Below are 23,928 nucleotides of genomic sequence, written 5' to 3'. Positions count from 1 at the left end.
CTTCAGCCCTGCATATTCTGCACTGTATCCGGCGTACAACCCTCGCGGCTCTGGCTCTAGTTCCAACTCCAGCTCCATCGGCGAAACCCCTTCGCTGATCGAAGAAGAGATTCAGATAACAAGCCCTGCTTCAAGCAAGAGGTACGACAGGTGGACTAACGAACAACAGAGCTACTTGGTCCAGCTCTGGGCAGATAAGCAGGACCAGCTCAATAGCAAGGATTCGCGAGTGGCGTGGCGGGACATTGCCGAGCTGATAAACTTGAAGTTTGCCACCGACAAGACAATCGATAAGTGCCAACGAAAAATGAAATATTTAATCGATGCCTACAAAGAGAAGAAAGAGTGGAACAAGAATCAGACGGGTGGAAACCTAAGGAAATCTGTGTTCTACGATGAGATCGATGCTGTTTTGGGGTGCCGTGACATCGTGACTTTGCGCCATGTCTTAGACGCAGGGGCTCATGATTCATCAACGCGATCGTCTTCCTCAGATAGCGAGACAAGCTCAGTGAACGTGATCCCAGAAATAAACCGGGAAAAAGAGACCATTGCTACGCCGAAGACTCGCACAGAACGAAAGAAGGGGCAAGGAAAACGAAAAAGGAAGTTGGAGGATGCCAACGATGAAGAGTACGAAGTGCACCACAAGCGCACTATTGATGACATCAAAAGTCAAGGAGAGCGGGTGGTTTCTTGTATGGAAAAGATGCAGGAAATGCAAATGCAGCAAATGCAGTTTATGAATCAGTTTATGGGGAATTTTCTCCAGGCATTTAAGGACAAGTAATTTGAAATTTACCGCTATTTTTATTATGTATATTACAAGCTTAAGCATGGCGTTGCTTTAATTTGCGTTACGAACTATACATCGTACAGGAAAAGACAATTATACTGACATTAAAAGGAAAATGAAATTTTAAATTGTTTTATTTCGGATAAACTAAGTATATTTTGCGTTTTTTTTCACTAGTAATAACAGATGTTCAACAATAAAATTAATTGCCATTTGTAGCATTGCACTGTTCTGATTATCATTGAGCCAGTAACTTTGTTTCTTCTAAATGTTTACTGTTTGGTAGCCTACGTACAAGTCGGATTTACCGATTAAACTTCTACTGTGACGATAATAAAAGCCAGGTTTACAAGGAAGAAATATATTCTTTTAAAATCTCCCTTACGTTATCTCCATCGTGCATTGTATTAACATCATCATCCGCGTTATCGTCACCATCATTTCCATCCTCGTCTTCCCATTCATCACCGTTCATTATGCAGAAGTTATGGAGTACTGCACAGGCTACTGCACTCTTGACTGCAAAGTCAATGCTACTGTCTAAACGCTTAGCTAAAATCCTCCATCGGCTCTTCAAAATACCAAAGGCACATTCTACAGACACTCTAGCGGCAGTCAGCTCTTTATTAAATGCAATCTCATCCCGGTCTCTAGTAGCCTCGGGAAATGGTTTCTGCAGCCATGGTACAAGTGGATAAGCGCTATCCCCCACCAGATAAGGCCGAATGACATGATGACCAACCTGTGCAGTGGGGTTTCTCAGAACTTCATCGCCTTCTGCGCGTCTGTACAACGTGCTGTTCCTCAATACTCGTGCATCGTGTAGGCTGCCAGGAAATCCCGCAGCAAAATCGAGGAACACTTTTCTACCGTCCACTACCCCTTGGACTATGAAATCATGTTGATGATATCGACTGAAATAGTCCACGGCGCTTTCAAGGGGTGCCTTTATCTGAATATGGGTGCCGTCAATAGCCCCGGCAATATTGGGAAGATCAGAGAGTTCGGCAAATGTTTCAACACAAGCTCTAGTCTCTGCTTCGGTAACTGGAAATTTTATGTACTCATTTCTCACTTCAAACAGCGCTTCAGTAACATCTTGCACTGCTTCAATCACGGTACTTTTCCCTACACCGAAGGTAGCGCCTATCGTTAGGTATGAGTTTCCATGTGCAAGACGGTAAAGCCCGAGGGCAAGTACCTTCTCTGGAGGAATACAGTCACGCAGCGCTGTGTTTTGTCTCAAAAGAAATGGACGCAGCACATTTAGAAGCACATCAAACGTATCCCTCGTCATTCGAAGTTGACTTTTGAAATACATCGCAGGAATTGCTCGGTCCCTGAAATGTATTTCAAACCAAGACACATTTGGTCTTGGCAATCGCCAACGGTATGGATTGGGTCGTCTTCGTCGTCTACGTTGCCGGACTTGGCGCTCGTACTCCAACAGCGCCAGTTGAGTATTCAGGTTATGAAGACTGTAGCTAGCATACATATTAAAAGTACTTGCAATTCTAACCTCCATACATTTTAAAAGAAATATCATTCCAAGGAAAGCGAAAGCTGCCCGTTGTGGTTCCATGTTGTTGTAAACAGCGTGATTATGTGACTCACTTTTGGCGGGAGATGAAATTTTATCTTCTTCTGTTGACACACGGTTGACATAACTAGTTGACTGTGCGACCCAGACTTAACAAAACATTTTTTTACCGGAAACAGAAATTTGAGCGAAATATTATCTCAACAAAACCAATTTTATCCTGTAGTGCGACCCGGCCCTAAGCTAAGTGTTCAAACATTCCTAGAAGAAAAAATCAACAACAAAACCGAGAAAAAATATAATAATAATAATAATAATAATAATAATAATAACAATCATAATCATAATCATAATCATAATCATAATCATAATCATAATCATAATCATAATCATAATCATAATCATAATCATAATCATAATCATAATCATAATCATAATCATAATTTTAAATTAAGTTGAATTATTCACAATGAAGTAGTCTTTTGTCTTTTCTGGTCGTTTCTCCCCATTTATTTCTTGTAGAATAGCCATGACATTTTTATATCGCCAGCATGTATTCGTTAAGTCTTGGTAACCGTGCCATGTTATTGAAACCCCAGGCGCGGCCGCTAAGCGGGCGAGCGTTAACACTAAAAAGTGACTGGGTAGGAAGCGATTTAACCGTTGCTAGGAGATTAGAGCTATTGGCCAATCACTGAAACGAAAATACAATAGGCATTGTTTTTCAAATTCGTCTGCACCTGGTAAGAGCACTGCAAACTCCTTCCACCCCTTGCTAGTTACAAAATATGACAAAAAGATTACTCTCCCCATATGGAAGAAGTCAAAAACAATTTTGAAATATATGACTGGATTGATATATTTGGGCTTTGAAAAATGCTTAGTTTATTGGATTGCTGTTGGCCAAACTGTGTATTGAAATCAATGACAATTTTTCTAAGTCAGATAAACAGAAGAAGGTCAAGAAGTAGATTAACGAAGGAAAAAGTTCCATTACATGTAATAACATTTTATTCAGGATTTTTACAAACATTACTTGACGTATTGCAGTCTGGTCTTCCCAGCTTGAGCGATCGCCAACTCCAGCTTCTTCGGATGGTTTCAACATCGTATGAAATTTGTTGCAGTTAAATTACTTGCACTTCTAACAAGCTTAAAGAGATAAAGATATTTATGGCAAAATGCAACAATCGCTGTAATACAGAAGAAAACAAATCGAACACTTTGAAAAACGTCTTTCAAGCGCTGAACTGGAGTAAACGCACTTTAAACGATGGTATTTTTTTCCAAACCTGGAATGAAGTTAGTTTGTGGTTCCATGGCAAGGTATTCAAAACAAACAACGAAATATTCCGGTGAAACAGCTTCCAACTAACCACATATTTTGAACGCGAAGCAACTCTTGTTTCCAGTTTTCTCTCTCCCTAACATTGTCCGACATTCTTCGTTACCAGACTTCTATCGGCCTTTTAGACCCCCAGGAGCGGGCATCCTTTGCTTCCTTATATGGAGATGGACATAGTTTCTTCTTACGAGCTTCGCACGATTGATCGAGTTTGGTTCCTACCCAGGGGGGATTATAAGTTAACACTCGCGCGCTTAGCGACCGCGGCTGGGATTTCAATAGGACGCACGGTTACCAAGACTGTAACGAATGCTGACGAATTTGTCACGCAGGCTAAATTTGTTCTGAGTCAAATGGCGCGTTTTTACTTGTTAATCAGGGCTATTCTACAAGAAATAAATGGGAAGAAACGACCAGAAAAGACTAAAGACTATTTCATTGTGAGTAGTTCAACTGTATTTGAGATAGATGTAATATTATAATTTGCTTAGTCGAACCCCATGTTTCCTATTGCCCATGGTATTTCATACCGAACTAAGGATATATTCCTCTAATTTTCAAAACGAGGAAAAATCCAACTCTCAGCTAAATTCTCTAGAGCTATTACGCTAGTTCGCAAAGGAAAAACCACAAACACAACTTAATTTGCTATCGTGAGCACAGCCCAAGAATAAAGGAAAGAAATGGTAGCAAGAAACGTTCGAAATCTTAAACACAATTAATGAAAAAAGACCGAACAATGAAATTGAATTCTCAACGCAAGTATTCTGAAATTCAACTTCTCATTACCAAACAAACTGTTGCATCTGTCAGGGATGAAGGCTTCTTTTCCAGTCAACAACAACGAATTGAACTCGGAAAAGTTATTGCCCGGGAGCGGAATACCACAATGGTACAATAATGTTCCTGAAGCCTTGCTCTTGTACGCATGTAAAGCAATACTCGCGGGATAACGAAAACAGGTGGACACACACAGTTAGTCAACGCTATTTCAGACTCGCACGGCACTGGCTAACCTAGCCAGCGCAAGCGTTATGATGACACTAGATTAAACGTCTGTTTTTCTCGTTAGGTTTTGCTTGCCTTTGCTTGGAATTATCAATGTTTAAAAACATAAGAGCGATGAAATGCCCTCCTCTTCTACGAATTTCTTTACTCCATAAAAAACAGAATTTCAATTGCCGCCATTTTTAAGTTAGGGGTCCTCGAGGTCTTTCAAAACTCGATCATCAACTGATCGCGCGAGAATCAAACGAAGTGGCCCTTTTACAGATCCCAGCCTCCCACTTCTTTTGTGCCATGATTAGAACCAGATTAACAAAACTGATTTGAAAGTCAATGCTAATGGTATTGTTATGCGCTGTTTGATTAATTTTTATGGTTAAAAAATAACTAAATTCCGCAAATACTGAGTTTCGACAATCTTAACCGAGAATTATCTAAAAGTTAGTTTCCGTTCTGGAGCCCGGCCTGTTTAAAACAATAGAGTGAATTGATTTGCAAACACGCTTTAAAGGTAATACGATTCCACGTTCATTTAAATTAAAAGATTTCGTATTGAAGTCATTTCCACAAACAACTTCGAGTATTTTTAACCAAGAATTAAAACTGTTCTAGAATTATTTTGAAAGCTATTTACTTTTCTTTTTACAAACATGGGACCGGATGAAGAGCCACTCGGTGGATATCCCATAGTAAATACCAATATATATTTTTTACTTCCCATTTACTATTTCCACTTACGAATAAACTCCTTTAAATAACATTACCACAAAATACAGCATTTTGTAATGTTATACTTCGTTTTTCCCTGAAAGGGTTATTCAGAACGGGTTTAGTTGTTCATTTAAGAATTTCGCTGAAGCAATGAGTCGTATCTTCAGCTTTGACTTTTAAATTAAAACTATTAAATTGATATTGTAATCAATTTAGAACTGCCCATTGTTACTGATTGCTCATGAATAAGAAATATTTCTTTTTTCTAGTTTAACTAGTTTATCACAACAGAAGCACACTCATTGGTAGTTTTGACTAGAGGCCAAAAAGAAGACAATAGGAAAAGCTCACTTATTCTCTAGTGTGTACAAAACAATAAGAAGACCAAACGGGCACTTCAAAAAATAGTGAATTTGTTCATGCCCATGTGCTTGCCACGCTAGCGTGTAAACCTTCATCTGAAACCTGAGTGTATAATATCCAGTCTTCGGTCTGGTTAACAAATGCTTTACTTATATCATCTAAAATTAATTTACCTCCTATCAACATTTTAAAAGGAAAGGGTTTTAAAAAACAGGTCACGTAAAACCTCACCTTATGCAATGCTTGAACTAATTTTATGATCGTTACATCACCATTGATGAACCTGAACTTGATACGTGCTTTCCATACTTTTAAAATGTAACAAGCATTTAACGCAACTTCTTTCCAGACTATAAGAGGAAACAGGCACGATTTGCAACTCGCTACAACGGAGGTTTTTTTTCCAAAGCTCTTAAAAATAGAAAAAGACTGATTTGTTAATTAAAGAGACTTGTTTCTGCGACAGATATAAAAGGTCATATTTTGCTTAAAAAATATAACTAAGATTCGGCACCCATCCTTACGAACGACACTTAGAAGAACACCAGCCAAAGTACACCTCAAGAAGTAAAAAAGATAAAATTGAACATGTTTTCAATGGTAAGAAACAAAAAAGAGGGCAAAAAGAGGGCAGAACAGCTAGACTTAAATAATCATTAACGCACTTAGTTAAATGAAACGAAGCCGAGCTATTTCATTTTCTTTACTTTGTTTAATTTCATTCCGTTTATATCACGTTCATTTTATTTATTCTAAATATATTTTGTTGGCCTGATACGGACATTTCATTTGAGTCGCATGCCACGAATTCAGCCAAGTTTTAGGAAAAATTCACACCTTAAAGCTGGTCTCGTTTTAAAATTAAAAAAGAATGCGTTAACCGTTGTATAGGAACTCAGGATTTCTTCGATTTTACCCAACCTTTGGAGCTTTGATTTTGGTACTAGATTCGATGCGCCCAATAAATTAAATGAGTGTGACCTAAACTGACTTCTTAGATATTAATTTGTTATTTTTCTCACAATCAGCTGTTGCAGCTATTGTTCGTCCTTTCGACTTGGACGCTTCTACCAAACCAAACCATGGGGAAACCGTACCAACAACAAGACGGAGACAACACACTGGACATTTTTGCAGAAAGAGAATTGGGACCAAGCGAAGTGGTAAACGAAACATCACAAAGCCGAAGCAAAAGACAAGTGCTAGATGGTCTGTCAGCCGTCTGCCCAGGAACTTATCATGACTATTCCGGACCATTATCAACGACGGCAGACGGTTGTGTGAAGAGATGGTCATATTGCCCAAAGTACAATTTGTATGAAGCTGAATGCAAATCCACCAGCTTTAGTTGTCTTAGTAACATACCCATATATGGATACGCAAAATGTCAAGGCGTTCGTGAGACGGTGACAGTTGTGTTGAGCAACGGTCAAAAGAAGAAACTGAGAATAACAACGAGATGCGAGTGTGCACGATGATGTAACTATATACTGAATGGTAATTGATTATAAGGATGAAAAGCATTTAAATCAAAGTATTTATGTGTTAATTTGTTCATTTTATCATTACATTTTCCCTTTTAAACGATATTGTAAAAAAAGAATAATAAACGGAGGTGGTATTCCGCGTTATAATAACACATATTGTCCTCTATGTACAAGTCAAGAAAATAATAATAAAAAGTAGTTTCATCAACCCAAAAGTCTACTTGAGCTGGATGACTTTCTGAAGTCCTCGAAGTATGGAGGGGTGCGCATGGCCTTGAGGGACGGTTAAGGAGGTGTCGCTAGGAGGTTGGGCTCATCCACCTCCCCCCCCCCCCCCCCCCCCCGCCTACATAATTTCACAACTATAAAAGCTATAACAATAAGGCGTATAGGATTCTTAGTATGTCCAAAGATATTTACTTTGAGGTTCGCAACAAGAAGTGATGACGTCATATGACGACATGATTGCCAAATGGAGCTATCTTGGATTTCTGGGTCTCCCTAAAAACGTCAGGAAAGCGCCAAAATTAAGGGAAAAGCAATCTAACCCAATAAAGGAAAACTAATATAAGCTAAAAAAAAAAAAAACACAACAGGAAAGTATTTTTCGTCATTTTATAAAGAAAGTTTCCATTTTCTGAAGAAAAGAACTGCCTTGGTTGCATGGTAATATCAAAGTCAATGAACACAAGGTTAATGGCGTTCGAGCCAAAATTAAAAATGATATTCAGGTCAAAGTTGCTGCATTCAGAATCCCTCCCCGTCCAGATAGGGTTAAATCAAGGCAATTACCTATTAAATGATATCGAAAACATGAAATCACTTTTTAAGTCAGGGAAATTTCTAAGAGATTTAACCCTTGGACGTACATGCAAACTCATACCCCCACCGTGGTACAGGAGGGGCAGGGGGAGGGGTCCCCCAACACCCAATCGTTTTCTTTACGTTACGATATTTTGAAAAGGTTTTACCTTTAATAGATAGCCTGTTATAAGTACGTAAATTATGATCGTCCGGGTGAGTATAGTACTGAGAAGGACTGTTTGTGGTGACTGACGTTTCGACAACCTGAGCGGAAGTCATCTTCAGAGTCAAGTGAATTGTGGAACGTCAGTAGGTGGTATATACGTCTCTGGTTGTTAACCTTTTGTTGTCAACGAAGTCCAGATGTTATTGGTCGTTTGTCAGTAAGCCGTGATGTCATTGGCTATGAAGACTGTAAAAAGTGATAGGTGCGTTTCGATCCGTCTTTTGTTAGTCAAAAAGTCCGTGGGTCTATTGTTAGTAAAATGTCTATTGTTTGTCTGTTTCGTTGTTGTTGTCAATAAGTCGTTTGTATGGTGCGGGTAGTTGTAGGCAACGGTTGAGTGGCGTTTGTTCTAAGTTAGTAGACCAGCTTTCCAGAGTGAGTCGTTGATAGTAATTTGTACTGTAGGTAATGCACTTGGTAGAGTCCCTGTCGATTCTGTGGTTCGTTTGTAAATGGTGCTCAGCAATGTGATTGTTGATATCACCGTTTCTAGTTGCTCGTTTGTGTTCAGTCAGTCGTACGTTTAAATTTCTGCCGGTCACCAATATAAGTGGCCTGGCAGTGGCCTAAAGATGACGCCTAAAGATGACGTTAATATTATGGGATACCTATGCAAATGGCGCTGTTTGGGGCCAGTGACGACATCCAACATGAGTTTTGCTCAGAAAATAAACTTTTCTACAGCTTAGCCTGTAAAAATGCTTTAATACATCATGTGGCTTTACAACTACTTCTGCCTCAAATGATATGGCTCTCACAGCTTACAATATTGCATTTTAACAAATATAAAATTTGAAACCACAGCTCACTTGTCATTTAATATCTCCTACATCTATTTCCTGATTTTCACCAAATCCGCAGTAAATATGTCTCAGATATGTAAACAATGCAGCTACTGAAATGGACAGGTGACCAAAGAAAATCCTCTTGATTAATTTGAAAAGAAAAGGGGAAGGGGGTTTGGAGTTGGCAGTAGGAATTCTTGAGGTCTCTCGACACTAGATCATAAACTGATCAGTCGAAAGCCAAGTGGCCCTTTTAAAACCATATTATCTGCACCTTGATTACAACCAGGTCGGCGTAACTGATTGGTGAAAAAGTTTTAATGGTAATTCTATTCGCTGTTTGATTCAACTTTTATAGTTTAGTAGTAAAGTCAGTTTCGCAAACAGCTTCAAGGATTTTACCCAAGATCTAGAATTATCACTATTCAATAATTTTTTCTGCACCCTGTTAAAACAGCATGGAGTGAATCGATTTGCAAACACGTTTTAAAGGTAACGCGATTTGCTGTTTGATTTATATTTTCATAATGGCTTAGCAAGTTCCGCAAACAGCTTCGAGGATTATAGCCGAGAATTAGCAGTGTTCCAGAATGATTTTGTTAGCTATTTGTTTTCCTATTTCCGAACAGGGGATGAAGGGCCAATCTGTTTGCACGATACAGCAAACTCCTATTTATATTTTTATTCATTTCTTATTCGAATTTACAAAAATATGTCTTAAAATTATATTTCTTGAGCTCCAAAATGCAGCATGTTGTAATGATATATTATGCTTCTTCCTGATCATGATAGAGTGATGCAGAATGGATTCAGCTGTTCGTAAAAGTATTTCGCTGAACCAGTGAGGTGTGTCTTCAGCTACGACTTCCTAAGTTATCCTACTGTTGATATTGGTAATACAAATTACAACTTCCCAGTGTTACCGATTGCAATGAATAAGAAGGATCATTTTTGATTTTCTTTTTCGTAGCTTAAAGTGCCCCTAACCCTTCAATTTGTTTTCTTTTAGTAGATTTCTATATCTGTGAAGAACTCATTTTCAAAAATTTTTTTTTGAAATATTGAATCATTTTTATTTTACGAGCGCTAAAAGTTACTGAAATTTTTAAATTTTTGCGCCCTTTAAGCCCCGCTGGACAAATTTTTGTCTCGTGGGCTCATTAGGAACGAGCCAATGAGAAGCGTCCGATATTTGACACTTTCTTAGCTGTGACGTAAGAAAAGGACACCAGAAGGATTCAGAAGGAATCTTATGCATGCTGATTCCTTTCTCTACATTTCGAGAGTTGCTGCATCCAAAAACCACACATTTTTAAACCATTTTCTCTGTTTACAATTGAAGCATTACCGCGAATCTTCGGATATTTTTGCACGATGTCCTTTTCTTACGTCACGCTCCACATTTGGCCGAGTGGGGGACTAATGCGAACGATAGGTGAAAATATCGACAAGACTGCCTTCACTTCTAGCGCTCGTGAAAAAAAAAGGATTTAATATTTCTCAAAATTTTTTTCGAAAATGAGTTCTTGAATGATATGGAAATCTACGAAAAGAAAACAAATTGAAGGGTTAGGGGCACTTTAACTTAGCTATCAGAACAGAAGGAACAGAAGCACAAACCCCGATTGCTAGTTTTGACTTTAGGTCAGAATGCAGACAATAGGATATGTTTTATTCGTCCTTGCCTTATATAAATTCCTCTTTTTCTGTCATATATACAAAATAATGAAAAGACCAACCGCTGAGAAAAAATAGTGAATATGTTGTTTTCGGTCATGGAGACATCGAAACGTTGTGCAAAACTCTTATCGCTGATATTTATCTTTAAACATACGCATGTCACATTATAATTTACTGAAATTTTCTATATGCATGCCTTTGTTTACTTATACGTGTAGTTTTATTCTGAGATTTGAATAAAATTATTTATTATAAAAAATATTATTCCTGGATTCCTGTTTGTTGTCCCTAAGATGACTTCTTGAGGAGAATACTTCACCCAAACTGTTCTAAAACTGATAACCACATAATGTTGTGGCATATTGACAATCTGAAAAATTTTAAGTGTTTTAATATGTCTTTAAGAACCTGTTTTATTATTGAATTGTCGGCCCGTGGTAGTACCTTTAAACAGATATAAAGACTATAAATCACTTTCATTCTACCATTTGCATAACCAGTATTAACGCATTCTGTTCAGTGCAAAGTGCTATTAACTGTATCAAGTTCTCTTTTGTGTGTAGTGACGTTTGTTTTTTTCTAATTTGTCTTCTTTGATTTAAGCAGCTTTGTACATAGAACTTCTGTGTTTGTTTTCCCTTGCTAAGTGAAGATCTTATTTGACCATTTTTGACAGAAGCGGTCAAAAACCCCATGACGTTTCCCCTTTTATTTATCACAACACAAACACAACCTTCGTATGCTAGTTTTGACTCAGAAGAAAGAGTGAAGACACAGCCCTCCTATTTTGTAACATATGCAAAATACAATAAGTTAACGAACTGGTATAAAAAAACTTACGAATCTGTTGTTGTTCGTAAGTTGGTAATGCTAGCGCCAAGGTCTTCAACTGGAATCTCAGTGTATAATACTAAGTCTCCGCTGCAGTTAAAAAATATCCCATGTATCCTAATCTCAATTTAGCTATTGTAAAAATCCTAAAGGTAAAAGTCGCGTAAAATCTCCCGTTATGCAAAAACGTAACTAATTTTATGACCATTACATCATCGTTGTTAAACCTGAACTTGATCGTTGTTGAATATCATCGTTGATCATCATCGTTGAGCATCATCGTTGAAGTTCATGATCGTTATGACCATTACATCATCGTTGTTCAACCTGAACTTAATCGTTTTTGAAAAACATCGTTGTTGAACCTGAACTTGGTTTACTTCAGAAAAGTAACAAGCATATAACGGAATTTATTTCCAAACTTTAAAAACTGATACAGAAGGAAATAGGAGTCAAATTCCCAACCTGCTGTAACGGAGGTTATTCCCGCAACTGTTAAAAATAAAGAGAAGCCTGCCTTGTTAATTATAGAGAATGGTTTCTTCGACAGATATAAAAGGCCGCAAATTTTCTTCAAAAATATAACTTAGTTTTGACACCAATCGTACAACACTTACAAAAAAACAAGCAAGGATTTAACTCAAGAAGTAAAAGAAGATGAAATTCAACTTGTGCTCAATGGTAAGAAACAAAAAATTACAGAACAACCAGTCTTAATAATCAATAATGTACGTGGTAAAAAAAACAAAGCCGTTTGTGGTGCGGCATGCTTCAGAACCAGTTAATATTTTTTAATCTGTGTATTTTCATTCCGTTCATTTTAGTTGATTTTTATTTATTCTACGTTTATTTTCTTGGCCTGATGCGGACATCGTTTGAGTCGCTTTGGATACAAGTAGTAGAAACAATTCACGCCTGAACGCTGTTCTTGTTTTAAAAGTAAAAAAAAACCCTGCGTTAACCATTGCATGTGCAGCTATTGGAGTTGGATTACTGTAATTTTTCTCAATTGTTCTAAGGATTGGATTTTGCTACTAGATTCGACACGACCAATAAATTAGTCTAGTGAAATTTTTTAGTTGAAGTGAACTGTTAGGTATTAATTTGTTATTTTTCACGCAATCAGCTATTACAGCTATTATTTGTCCTTTGTGTCACGACGTTTCTACCAAACCAAACCATGGGGAAACCGTACCAGCAACAAGACGGATACGACGCACTCGACATTTTAAGAGAAAGAGAATTGGGACCAAGCGAAGCGGTAAACGAAACATCACAAAGCCGAAGCAAAAGACAAGTGCTAGATGGTCTGTCAGCCGTCTGTTCCGGAACTTCTCGTGACTCTTTAAGACCATCATCAATGAAGGCAGACGGTTGCGTGAGAAGGTGGTCATATTGCCCAAAGTTCAATTTGTATGAAGCTGAATGCAAATCCACCAGCTTTACTTGTCTTAGTAACATACCCATATATGGATACGCAAAATGTCAAGGCGTTCATAAGACGGTAACAGTTACGTTGAGCAACGGTCAAAAGAAAAAGTTGAGAATAACATCGACATGCGAGTGTGCATGATGATGGACGCTATATACTCTGTGTGTAGAAATGGACAGTATGGATAAAACGTGTTTACGTCTATTTATTTGTTTATTTATTATGTTTTCCTTTGAGATTATATTATAAAAAAAAGATATTGAATGACGGTGTGATTGCGCGTTAATATATAACAAAATGTTCAGTAAATCAATATTATGATAACAATAAAAAATAGTTTCATTAATCCAAAAGTGTTTTTGGCTGATTGTTTCCCTGGAGGATGGGCTAGGGGGGAGGGTAAGGCTGACGGTAGGTTTGAGGATGGGATGCATTTTTCCTATCTGATGAATAGAAAAAGATAACTTTGTTTAAACACAGTAAGATTCTTAGCAAAATACAAAATAAGAAGAATGCAACTCTAGCTAATGCACTTACTTACTCACTAACTAACTAGCTAAATAAATAAATAAACAAATAAAACGAAGGTTAAAATCGGAGGAGAAATAGAAAGTAAAGAAGCAGCTCCTTTTTATGGTTGCTGTGAGACTAGTGCCCTCTCTAAAAATTGTGAGTACGATGTTGGCGCAATTCTCTGTTAAACTTGCCTAGATATGTTGTTGAAGTTTTGGGCATAGATGATCCCAAACTTCTCGGGCGTAAATGGCCCCCACATTTTGGGCCCAGACGGTCCCATACTTTCTCGGGCGCAAAATGGGCCCTTACACACAGATGGTCTCTGACTAAACAGGAAATTGCGTGAAAATCGATTTAGTATAATGCGCTTCTATAAGCTAAGTATCCAAACATTCCTAAAAGAAAATATACAACAACACCGAGAAAGAAAATATATGATAAAAATAAAAAATGTGGTTAACGAAATGAATCCGAAAATGAACAAAAGTGAGTCACCTCCAACAAAGAACACCAAGAGGACGAATTAGCATACGCTTACTCTAAATACCGGCCCTGTCCAAATCGGACGAGAGAATATTTTCTACTAATTTTCAAAACGCGGAAAAATTCAACTCTCATCTAAATTACCTAGAATTATTACGCTAGTTCGCAAACGACGAAACCACAAACACAACTTAATTTGCTCTCGTGAGCTCACTGGAGGCCGCACGACCCAAGAATAAAGGAAAGAAATAGTAGCAGAAAACGTTCGAAATCATAATAATAACAAATAAAAAAAAGAGCTAACAATAAAAATTGAATCCTCAACGCAAGTATTCTGAATTTGATGTTCTCATTACCAAACATTCTGTTGCATCTGCCAGGGATGAAGGCTTCTTTAACAGGTCCATCCAGTCATCAAGTACGAAATCGGAAAAGTTATTGCCACCGAGAGCGGAATATCACAATGGTACAAAAAGTGTTCTTGAAGCCTTGCACTTACACACATGTGAAACAACACTCTCGGGATAAGGCAAACAGGTAGGTGGACAAACACAGTTAGTCAACGCTATTTCAGACTCGCACAGCACTACCCTGATTACTTTAGTCATCTTACCGCAAGCGATATGATGACACTAGCTTAAACGTCTGTTTTTCTCGTTAGGTTCTGCTTGCCTTTGCTTTCAATGTTCCAAACATAAGAGCAATAAAATGCTCTCTTCTTCTACGAATTTCTTTACTGCACGAGAAACGGAATTTCATTTGCCGCCATTTTTAAGTTAGGGGTCTTCGATGTCCTTCGACTCCTCGATCATCAACAGATTGCTCGAGAGCAAAGTGGCCGTTTTACAGACCCCACCTCCCCCCACCCCCCTCTTCTTTAGTACCTTGATTAGTACCAGATTAACAAAACTGATTTGGAAATCCATTTTAATAGTATTGTTATGCTGCTGTTTGGTAATTTTTTGTGATTAATTAAAGGAATAAACTAAATTCCGCAAAAACTGAGTTTCGACGACCTTAACCAAGAATTATCTAAAAGTTAGTTCCGTTCTGAATCCTGTTTAAAACAAGATGGAGTGAATTGATTTGCAAACACCCCATAAAGGTGATACGATTTCACGTTCATTTAAATTTAACGATTTCGCACTAAAATCACTTCCGCAAGCAACTTCGAGTATTTATAACCAAGAATTATAACTGTTCTAGAATTATTTTGAAATCTATTCTGGTTTCTATTTACAAACATGGGACCACATGAAGAGCCACTCGGTGGATATCCCATAGGAAATACCAATATATTTTTATTTATTTACCAATTTACTATTTCCACTTAAGAATAAACTCCTTTAAATAATATTGCCACAAAATGCAGCATTTTGTAATGATATATTTCGTTTTTTTTTCCTAACAGGGTGATTCAGAACGGTTTTAGTTGTTCATATAGGTATTTCGCTGAAGCAGTGAGGCGTATCTTCAGCTTTGACTTCCTAAGTTATCCTTCTGTTGATATTGTAATCAATTTACAACTGCCTAGTGTTACTGGTTGCTTATGAATAAGAAAGATTATTTTATTTTTTTTCCAGTTTAATTAAGTTTATCACTACAGAAGCACATTGATTGCTAGTTTTGACCAGAGGCCAAAAAGTAGACAATAGGATAAGTTTTTTTTCTTCCTTGCCATATATAAAGCTCACTTATTCTCTAGTATGTACAAAACAATAAGAAGACCAAAGTGGCACTGCAGAATAGTGACTTTGTTCATGCCCATGTGTCTTGCCACGCTGGCAAGACACATGGGTGTTTGATATCCAGTCTTCGCTCTGGTTAGCAAATGTTTTACCTATCTATAAAAATTAATTTAACTCCAATCAACATTTTAAAAGGAAAGGGTTTTTAAAAAATCAGGTCACGTAAAACCTCACGTTAAGCAATACTTGAACTAATTTTATGATCGTTACATCAATATTGATGAACCTGAACTTAATACGTGCTTTCCATACTTTTAAAATGTAACAAGCATTTAACGCAATTTCTTTCCTGACTATAAGAATTGATACAAGAGGAAATAGGCATCGATTTTTCAACTTGCACCCACGGAGGTCTTTTTCCGAGGCTCTTAAAAATAGAAAAAGACTGATTTGTTAAATATGGAGGTTTGTTTCCGCGACAGATATAAAAGGTCACAGTTTGCTTGAAAAATATAACAAAGATTCGACACCCATCCTTATAAACGCCAGTTATAAGAACACTAGCCAAAGTTCACCTCAAGAAGTAAAAAAGGATAAAATTATTGAACATGTTTTCAATGCTAAGAAACAAAAAAGAGGGTAAAAAGAGGGCAGAACAGCTAGACTTAAATGATGCACTTGGTTAAACGAAACGAGGCCGAGCTACTTAATTTTCTTTACTTTGTTTAATTTTTTTCCGTTTAAATCTCCTTCATTTTTGTCCTGATACGAACATTTCATTCGACTCGCCTGCCATGAACTCAGCCAAGTATTAGGAAATATTAAAACCTTAAAGCTGGTCTCGTTCTAAAAGTAAAAAAGAATGCAATAACCGTTGTACAGGAAATCAGGACCCATATATGGATACACAAAATGTCAAGGCGTTCGTGAGACGGTGACAGTTACGTTGAGCAACCGTCAAGAGAAGAAGTTGAGAATAACAACGAGATGCGAGTGTGCATGATGATGGAAGCTATACACTGAATGGTAATCTATGCTTAGGATGAAACGTGCTTAAAACAATGTATTTATTTATTCATTTATTCATTTAATTGTCAAATGTTCCTTTTGGATGATGCTATAAAAATGGACAATAATGAAGGTGCGATTCCATGTTCAAATAACAAAAAATTTCCTGTAAGAACAAGTCAAGAAAATAATAATAAAAATAATTTTATCAATCCAAAAGTCCGCTTTAACTGGATGACTTCCTGTAGTCCTCGAAGTGTGGAGCGTGGTGCATGGCCTTGATTGACGGTTGATGGGGAGGGGGGGGGGGAGGCTAGGCGTGCCCCTTGATACGCTAACTCATGCTCCTTAGTCCTTAGTGGATTAAGCCCTTTTTAACTCGTGAATGTGCGCATGCGCAATGATCGAGTTATAGCGATGGTGGGGTTTCACTTGGTTGGTTCGGTTGTTAACTTTTGGGCATGCGCAGTGAATGAGTTTTAAATTCAATTAGTGGAGAAAACACGAGAAAAGTTTTTGTTCACGGCGCATCAGTATAATCTTATTCAAAACGTAGAGACCATGTAGTGCAAGAATGAAGATTTTTCGTTAAATCTGAGCAAAGTTATGCGTTTTTTTCAGTTTTTCAGAAAGTCCGGGGTCGTAAATTCAATTAGTGGGAACAAAAAACGAGAAAATGGTGCATTAGAATAATCTTATTCAATCTATAGAGAATAATTTGACAATCATTTTAGTTTAAGAATGGAGATTTTTCGTTGATTCTGAGTAAAGTTATAGGTTTTTTTTTTCCACAAAGTGCGGTGTCTCAGTTTTAAGAATTTAAAAATAATTGAATTTAAAAATTCAACTAGTGAAGTGTCGGCATGATCTTTGAATAAAACACGTGAAAATTTTTAATCGGCGCATAAGAAAAATTTTTATCAATCTGTAAAGAATTTTTGTGCAAGAATGGAGACTTTTCGTTAAATCTGAGCAAAGTTATAAGTTTTTTTCATTTTTCCACAAAGTACGGTGTCTTAAATTCAATTAGTGAAGTGTCGGCATGAACTTTGAACAAAAAACACGTGAAAATTTTTTAATCAGCGCATCAGAATAACCTTATTCAATGAGCAGAGAATAAGTTTACAATCATTTTTATAGTACAAGAATGGTAATTTATCGTTACATGATCGGGCAAAAATATAATTTCTTTTAGCTTTTAAGGTAGTTTCCGTAGCCGTCTTAATTTCAATTACTGATGTGTCGTTGGCTCACAGAATCCTTTGATTATTATGGGATAAACAACTTTACATCATAAAACCTTCAGCAAAATACAAAAAAATACAAACTACTCTAACTAACATACGAATCTAACAAGCCAGCTAACTGACTGAGTAGCTTAAACGACGTTTAAAATAAGTGGACAAATAAAAAGTAAAGAAATGCTACTCTCAAGAATGCTGTGGGTATAGTGCTCTCACTAAGAATTGTGGTGACGCCGTTGGAGAAATTTTTTTTTTGAAATTGCAAAGAGATGTTGTTTCTGGAAAATTAAGTTATGCTGTTAATGAGCGCGTAGTTGTAGGAGCCCTACTTCATGCTTAATATCTCTTAACTCTTGAGTAGCAGAAAAAAAATTTGTATGAAAAAATAAAAAATGGAATGATAGTCTGGGATATAACCGTGGGAGATTTTGTACATCATAATCAACATCGATTTTAAGAAAACCTCTGATGATTCAGGTTGAGCTTAAGATCAATCTGACTGTTATATTTGGCTTGCATTAAAAAAGCGCGCTGCACCATTCTCCAGCCTCTGAAACTTTTCAGGGAGAATAATTGGTTCAAATCTTTTGGTGACAGATATCGGACAGTAATTGTTGGTATCACAGTAACCTTAAAAGCTGTTAATTTGCCAGGTAATATGGCTATTAAAAAACGACTGATTGAACATTAACCCTCTCTAGACCGGGAAACGGGGGTAGGGGGCTGGGCTAACCCCCCCCCCCCCCCCCCCCACCGCCATACTTTCGCAACTATGAAATCCATGACAATAAAGCTTTGAGGATTCATAGTATGTCCAAATATATTTCCTTTTAGGTTCGCAAAAGGAAGCGATGACGTCATATGACGTCATGATTGCCAAATAGAGGCCATCTTGGATTTCTGGACCTCCCTAAAACGTCAAGAAAGCGCCAAAATTACACAAAAAGTAATCAAAACTAATAAAGGAAAACTGATATAAGCTCAAAACTCAAGCGGAAAGTATTTTGTGTCATTTTAGAAAGAAAGTTTCCAAATTTTGAAAAAAGAACTGCCTTCGTTGCCATAGTATTCTCAAGATCAGTGAACACAAGGTTCATGGCGTTTGAGCCAAGATTAAAAATGTTATTCAGGTCAAATTTGCCCCGTTCAAAATCCCTCCCCGTCTAGATAGGGTTAAATCAAGGCATTCACCACTTAAATCATATCGAAAACGTTTAATGACTTTTTAAGTCAGGGAAATTTCTAAGAGATTTAACCCTCGGGCGTGCATGGAAACTCATACACCCACCGTGGTACAAGGAGGGGGGGGGGGGGGGGGCGGTTAGTCCTCCACCACCCTAGCGTTTTCTTTACGTTACGATAATTTGAAAAGTTTTTACCTTTAATAATATAATAAATAGCCTGTGATATCGTTTACAGGATGATGTTAACATTATGGGATACATAACCAATTGGCGCTGTTGGGGCCGGTGACGACATCCAACATGAGTTTTACTCAGAAAATACACTTTTCGACAGCTTAGCCTGTAAAATATGCTTTAAATCATCATTATGTTGCTTTACAACTACTTCTGTCTCAGAATATGGCTCTCACAGCTTACAATGTTACATTTTAATATATTTAAAATTTGAAAACACACTTCACTTGTCATTTAATATCTCCTATATCTATTTCACGATATTCACCAAATTCATAGCAAATATGTTTCAAGTATAAAAAAAAATAGCAATTGAAATGGATAGGTCACCAGAGAAAATCCTCTTGATAAAACTTAAAAAAAACTAGGGGAAGGGGGATTGGGGTTGGCAGTAGGAATTCTTGAGATCTCTCGACACTCGGTAATAAACTGATCACACGAAAGCCGAGTGGCCCATTTAAAACCGTATTATCTGCACCTTGATAAACCAGATGGGCTTACAAAGCGACGCACCTTACCTTATCCACCCAACAAACATTTTTTACAAGTTAGCCAATCAAGATACGCGAATTTGATTAACGGTCACGCCTTCTTGCAAAGTTCAACAGGCAAGTAACGAAACAACGAATTATTGAAAACATGCCGTTTTGTATTTTATGGCTAAATTATAATAAAAAGTTTGTTGGGTGGCCAAGGTAAGGCGCGTCGCACTGTAACTGATTGGCAAAAAAGTTTCTATGGTGATGCTATTCGCTGTTTGATTCAACTTTTATGGTTTAGTAGTAAAGTCAGTTTCGCAAACAGCTTCAAGGATTTTACCCAAGATCCAGAATTATCACTATTCCAGGATTTTTATTTTTTTGTTTTGCACCCTGTAAAAACAGCATAGAGTGAATTGATTTGCAAGCACGTTTTAAAGGTTCCGCGATTTGTTGTTTGATGATATTTCCATTATGGCTTAGTTAGTTCTGCGAACAGTTGCGAGGAGTATAGCCGAGAATTAGCAGTGTTCCTGAGCGGATGAGGCAAGGGATGAGGGGCCACTCTGTTTACACGATAAAGCAACCTCCTATTCATACTTTTATTCATGTATTATTCCAATTTACAAAAAAAAATGCCTTAAAATGAATTTTCTCGAGCTCCAAAAGCCAGCATTTTGTTATGATATATTTCGCTTCTCCCTGATCATGATAGAGTGATGCAGAATGGTTTCAGATGTCCGTAAAAGTATTTCGCTGAAGCAGTGAGGTGTGTCTTTAGCTCGGACTTCCTAAGTTGTCCTACTGTTGATATCGGGAATTCAAATAACAACTTCCTAGTGTTACCAATTGCAATTAATAAGAAAGATCATTTCTGATTTTCATTCTTCGTAGCTTAACTTAACTACCAGAACAGAAGGAACAGAAGCACAGCGTTTGACTGCTAGTTTTCAATGACTCGGAGGCCAGAATACAGAGAATAGGAGATGTTTTATGCGTCCTTGCCTTATATAAATTCCTCTTATTCTGTCATATGTGCTAAACAATAAAAAGACCAAGCACTAAAAAAAAAAGTGAATATGTTGTTTTCCGTCATGGCGACATCGAAACGTTATGTAAAACTCTTATCGCTAATTTTTATTCTTAAACTTATGCATGTCACATTATAATTTACTTAAATTTTCTATATGCATGCCTTTATTTACTTATACCTGTAGTTTTATACTGAGATTTGAATAAAATTGTTTATTATTAAAAATATTATTCCTGGATTCCTGTTTGTTGTTCCCTAAGTTGATTTCTTGTGGAGAATACTTAAGGTATCAGCCACCCTTCAGGACCGTCCGCGCGCGGATCGCTGTAGCGTTAGTTGTTTTTATAAAAACCCCTATAAACCATATATTTTTTAAAAGCTTAATAATTCCAGATTATGGATTTGAACTAACAAAAACTATTTACTTAAATGTGTTTCGAAATTGGAACGCTTTGTTTAAAAGTACACGTCTCTATAAATCATGTTCCACTCCCGCCGGAAATAAACGGAAGAAAACAATTAACACCGCATTCGCTTCTCAACACGTTCCACTAAAAAACCGTGTCTCAGGTTTTTGACAAGTGCGTTTGTTTCTCTTTTATTAGCAAATGAAGTTGGGGGAGGCAATTAGTCAACACTCCCTGTGGAAAAAAGGCTCTAGCTTTAAAATCAAAAGGAGAATTAAAATTCGCAGACACGGTTTTGTAGAAGAGATATATGGCATCACTCTGGCCAAATTTGAGCCAAATTGATTGAAAGGCTGCCGACTTGGAGTTCAAAACGTACAAGTCGATCGGCAAAATTTGCGTTCGGAGATAAAATAGAAAATACATTTTTGGCGGCATCCTACCTGGAATGAGATTATAACACCTAAATGTTTATTCTGATTGATATCAGAGAGGGCTCAATTTTCTCTAACAATAGGACTTTGACAGGTAACATGCAACAGGAACAAACTTTCGCGGCAAGAAGCGGGAAATAACTATTTTGCTTCCAGTCAGTTCAATTACACTGCGTGTGGACAAAAGACAAAATTTTTGTTGAGGTTAGTGAATGTACATGCATAGTAATCGTTTAATTTACAAACAGCAATACGCTTTTCATGTAACAATAAAAATATATTGTGTTTTTTCTTGAAAGGTTGGCTAAGTTGGTAAAGATGCCGAAAACCAGTGCGAAATCAACACGAACGAAAGCGAAGCCGCCGAATGTCTACCACCGATTGCTCGAAGGTCAAGAACTGAGGCCCGGTTTATTTCAAACGCTCTGCTCTTCTCGGAAGAATTAAAAACAGAATTTGTCTTGTGCGACGGACAGCTTTCATTCTCGCACTGGATTCTCCATGTAGAACCAAGTCCATGCTTAGTCGCTACATTTTCCACGACTTGGACACTTCCCTGGCAAAATCGACAAGATACAGACTCGTCCCGTTTCTGAAGGAGAATTTCACTCGATACGATAGCTCGACTGCTGATTGTTTTCCACGTTCCATCAGCAGATGGGGTCGATGAGCTTAATTGGCTTTCTTTGTCTGGTTCTTCAAGCTAAATTTTGGAGCGGCTTGCACTCTCAGCAACTGTAGCATTTTCGCTTTTCTGAATATCCAACTCCTCCAACCACTTCTCTTGCCGATAAAATGAGCCTTTGTCGCTCTCTGCCAATTTTGCAGCCCATTCTTTGTCAAACTCGCTCTTCGATTTCTTTTTCGCTCTCGGTTTCGATGAGGAAAACGGACACGATCTTTTCTTTTTTTTTGGCGGCATTTTCACCGAAACAAACGCTAAATATCGAGGTAAAGGCTATAAACAACACGAAGACAATTCGCACGTGTTGTGTCGTTCGAAGCACGCACTCGGTATCACGTTACTAGTTCAATGACAGATCTTGTCAACGATCAATTAAGATAATTAACGAGAAAAAACCTTTTACCCCCGATATCTTTCGACAGAAATAACATTTTCTTCTGATTTTTTTTTTTAAAGAAAGCTCTCAAGCATATCTATTTGAAAACGTTGAAACCTCAAATATGGCAGCGATCCGCGCGCGGACGGTCCTGAAGGGTGGCTGATACCTTAACCTAAACTGTTTCAAAACTAATAACCACATAATGCATGGTGTTGTATATTGACTATGCTATGCCAAAATTTAACTAATTTTATCACCGTTACATCATCCTTGTTGAACCTGAACTTGATCTACTACTTGGCATACTTCAGGAAAGTAACAATCATATAACGGAATTTATTTCCAAACTTTAAGGAAAAAGGAGTCAAAATCCCCAACCTGACAGATATAAAAGGCCAAAAATTGTCTTCAAAAACATGACTCATAGTTTTGACACTAATCCTACAACACTTACAAGAATACAAGCCAAGATTTACCTCAAGAAGTAAAAGAAGATGAAATTCAACATGTTCCCAATGGTAAGAAACAAAAAATTACAGAACAACCAGACTTAATAGTCAATAAAGTACGTAGTGAAACAAAACAAAGCCGTTTGCAGTACGGCATGATTCAGAGGCAGTTCATATTTTTTTAATCTATTTATTTTCGTTCCGTTTCATCTTACTTTCTTTTTATTTATTCTAAGTTTATTTCCTTGGCATGAAGTAGACATCGTTTGCGTCGCTTGGGATACAACCAAAAAAAAAACAGTTCACGCCTGAACGCTGTTCTTGTTTTGAAAGTTAAAGAAAAAAAACATGCGTTAACCGTTGAATGTACAGCTATTGGACTCTGGATTACTGTAATTTTTCTCAATTGTTCTAAGGATTGGATTTTGCTACTAGATTCGACACGACCAATAAATTAGTTTAGTGAAATTTTAGTTGAAGTGAACTGTTAGATATTAATTTGTTATTTTTCACACAATCAGCTATTGCAGCTATTATTTGTCCTTTGTGTTACGACGTTTCTACCAAACCAAACCATGGGGAAACCGTACCGGCAACAAGACGGACACGACAAACCCGACATTTTAGCAGAAAGAGAATTGGGACCAAGCGAAGCGGTGAACGAAACATCACAAAGCCGAAGCAAAAGGCAAGTGCTAGA

General features: G+C 37.3%; 1 protein-coding gene across 1 annotated transcript; it reads right to left on the bottom strand.

Moving 5' to 3' along the window:
- Window positions 1-1,121: 1,121 nt before the first annotated feature.
- LOC146488122 (uncharacterized) lies at window positions 1,122-2,572 on the bottom strand. The gene has a single exon (XM_085119864.1). The coding sequence runs from the start codon at window positions 2,376-2,378 to the stop codon at window positions 1,143-1,145; it is 1,236 nt and encodes a 411-aa protein (XP_084975990.1). The 5' UTR covers window positions 2,379-2,572; the 3' UTR covers window positions 1,122-1,142.
- Between the last annotated feature and the right edge of the window lie 21,356 nt (window positions 2,573-23,928).

This window comes from Pavona decussata, unplaced genomic scaffold (genome assembly GCF_977016875.1).
Source record: "Pavona decussata unplaced genomic scaffold, jaPavDecu1.1 SCAFFOLD_11, whole genome shotgun sequence".
Taxonomy (NCBI): Eukaryota; Metazoa; Cnidaria; class Anthozoa; order Scleractinia; family Agariciidae; genus Pavona; species Pavona decussata.
The sequence above is the reverse complement of the archived record's forward strand: the minus strand, read 5'-3'. Positions and strand labels throughout refer to the sequence as shown.

Excerpts from the sequence above, each read along its gene's own strand:
- LOC146488122 (XM_085119864.1), bottom strand. The coding sequence starts at position 2,378 with ATGGAACCACAACGGGCAGCTTTCGCTTTCCTTGGAATGATATTTCTT.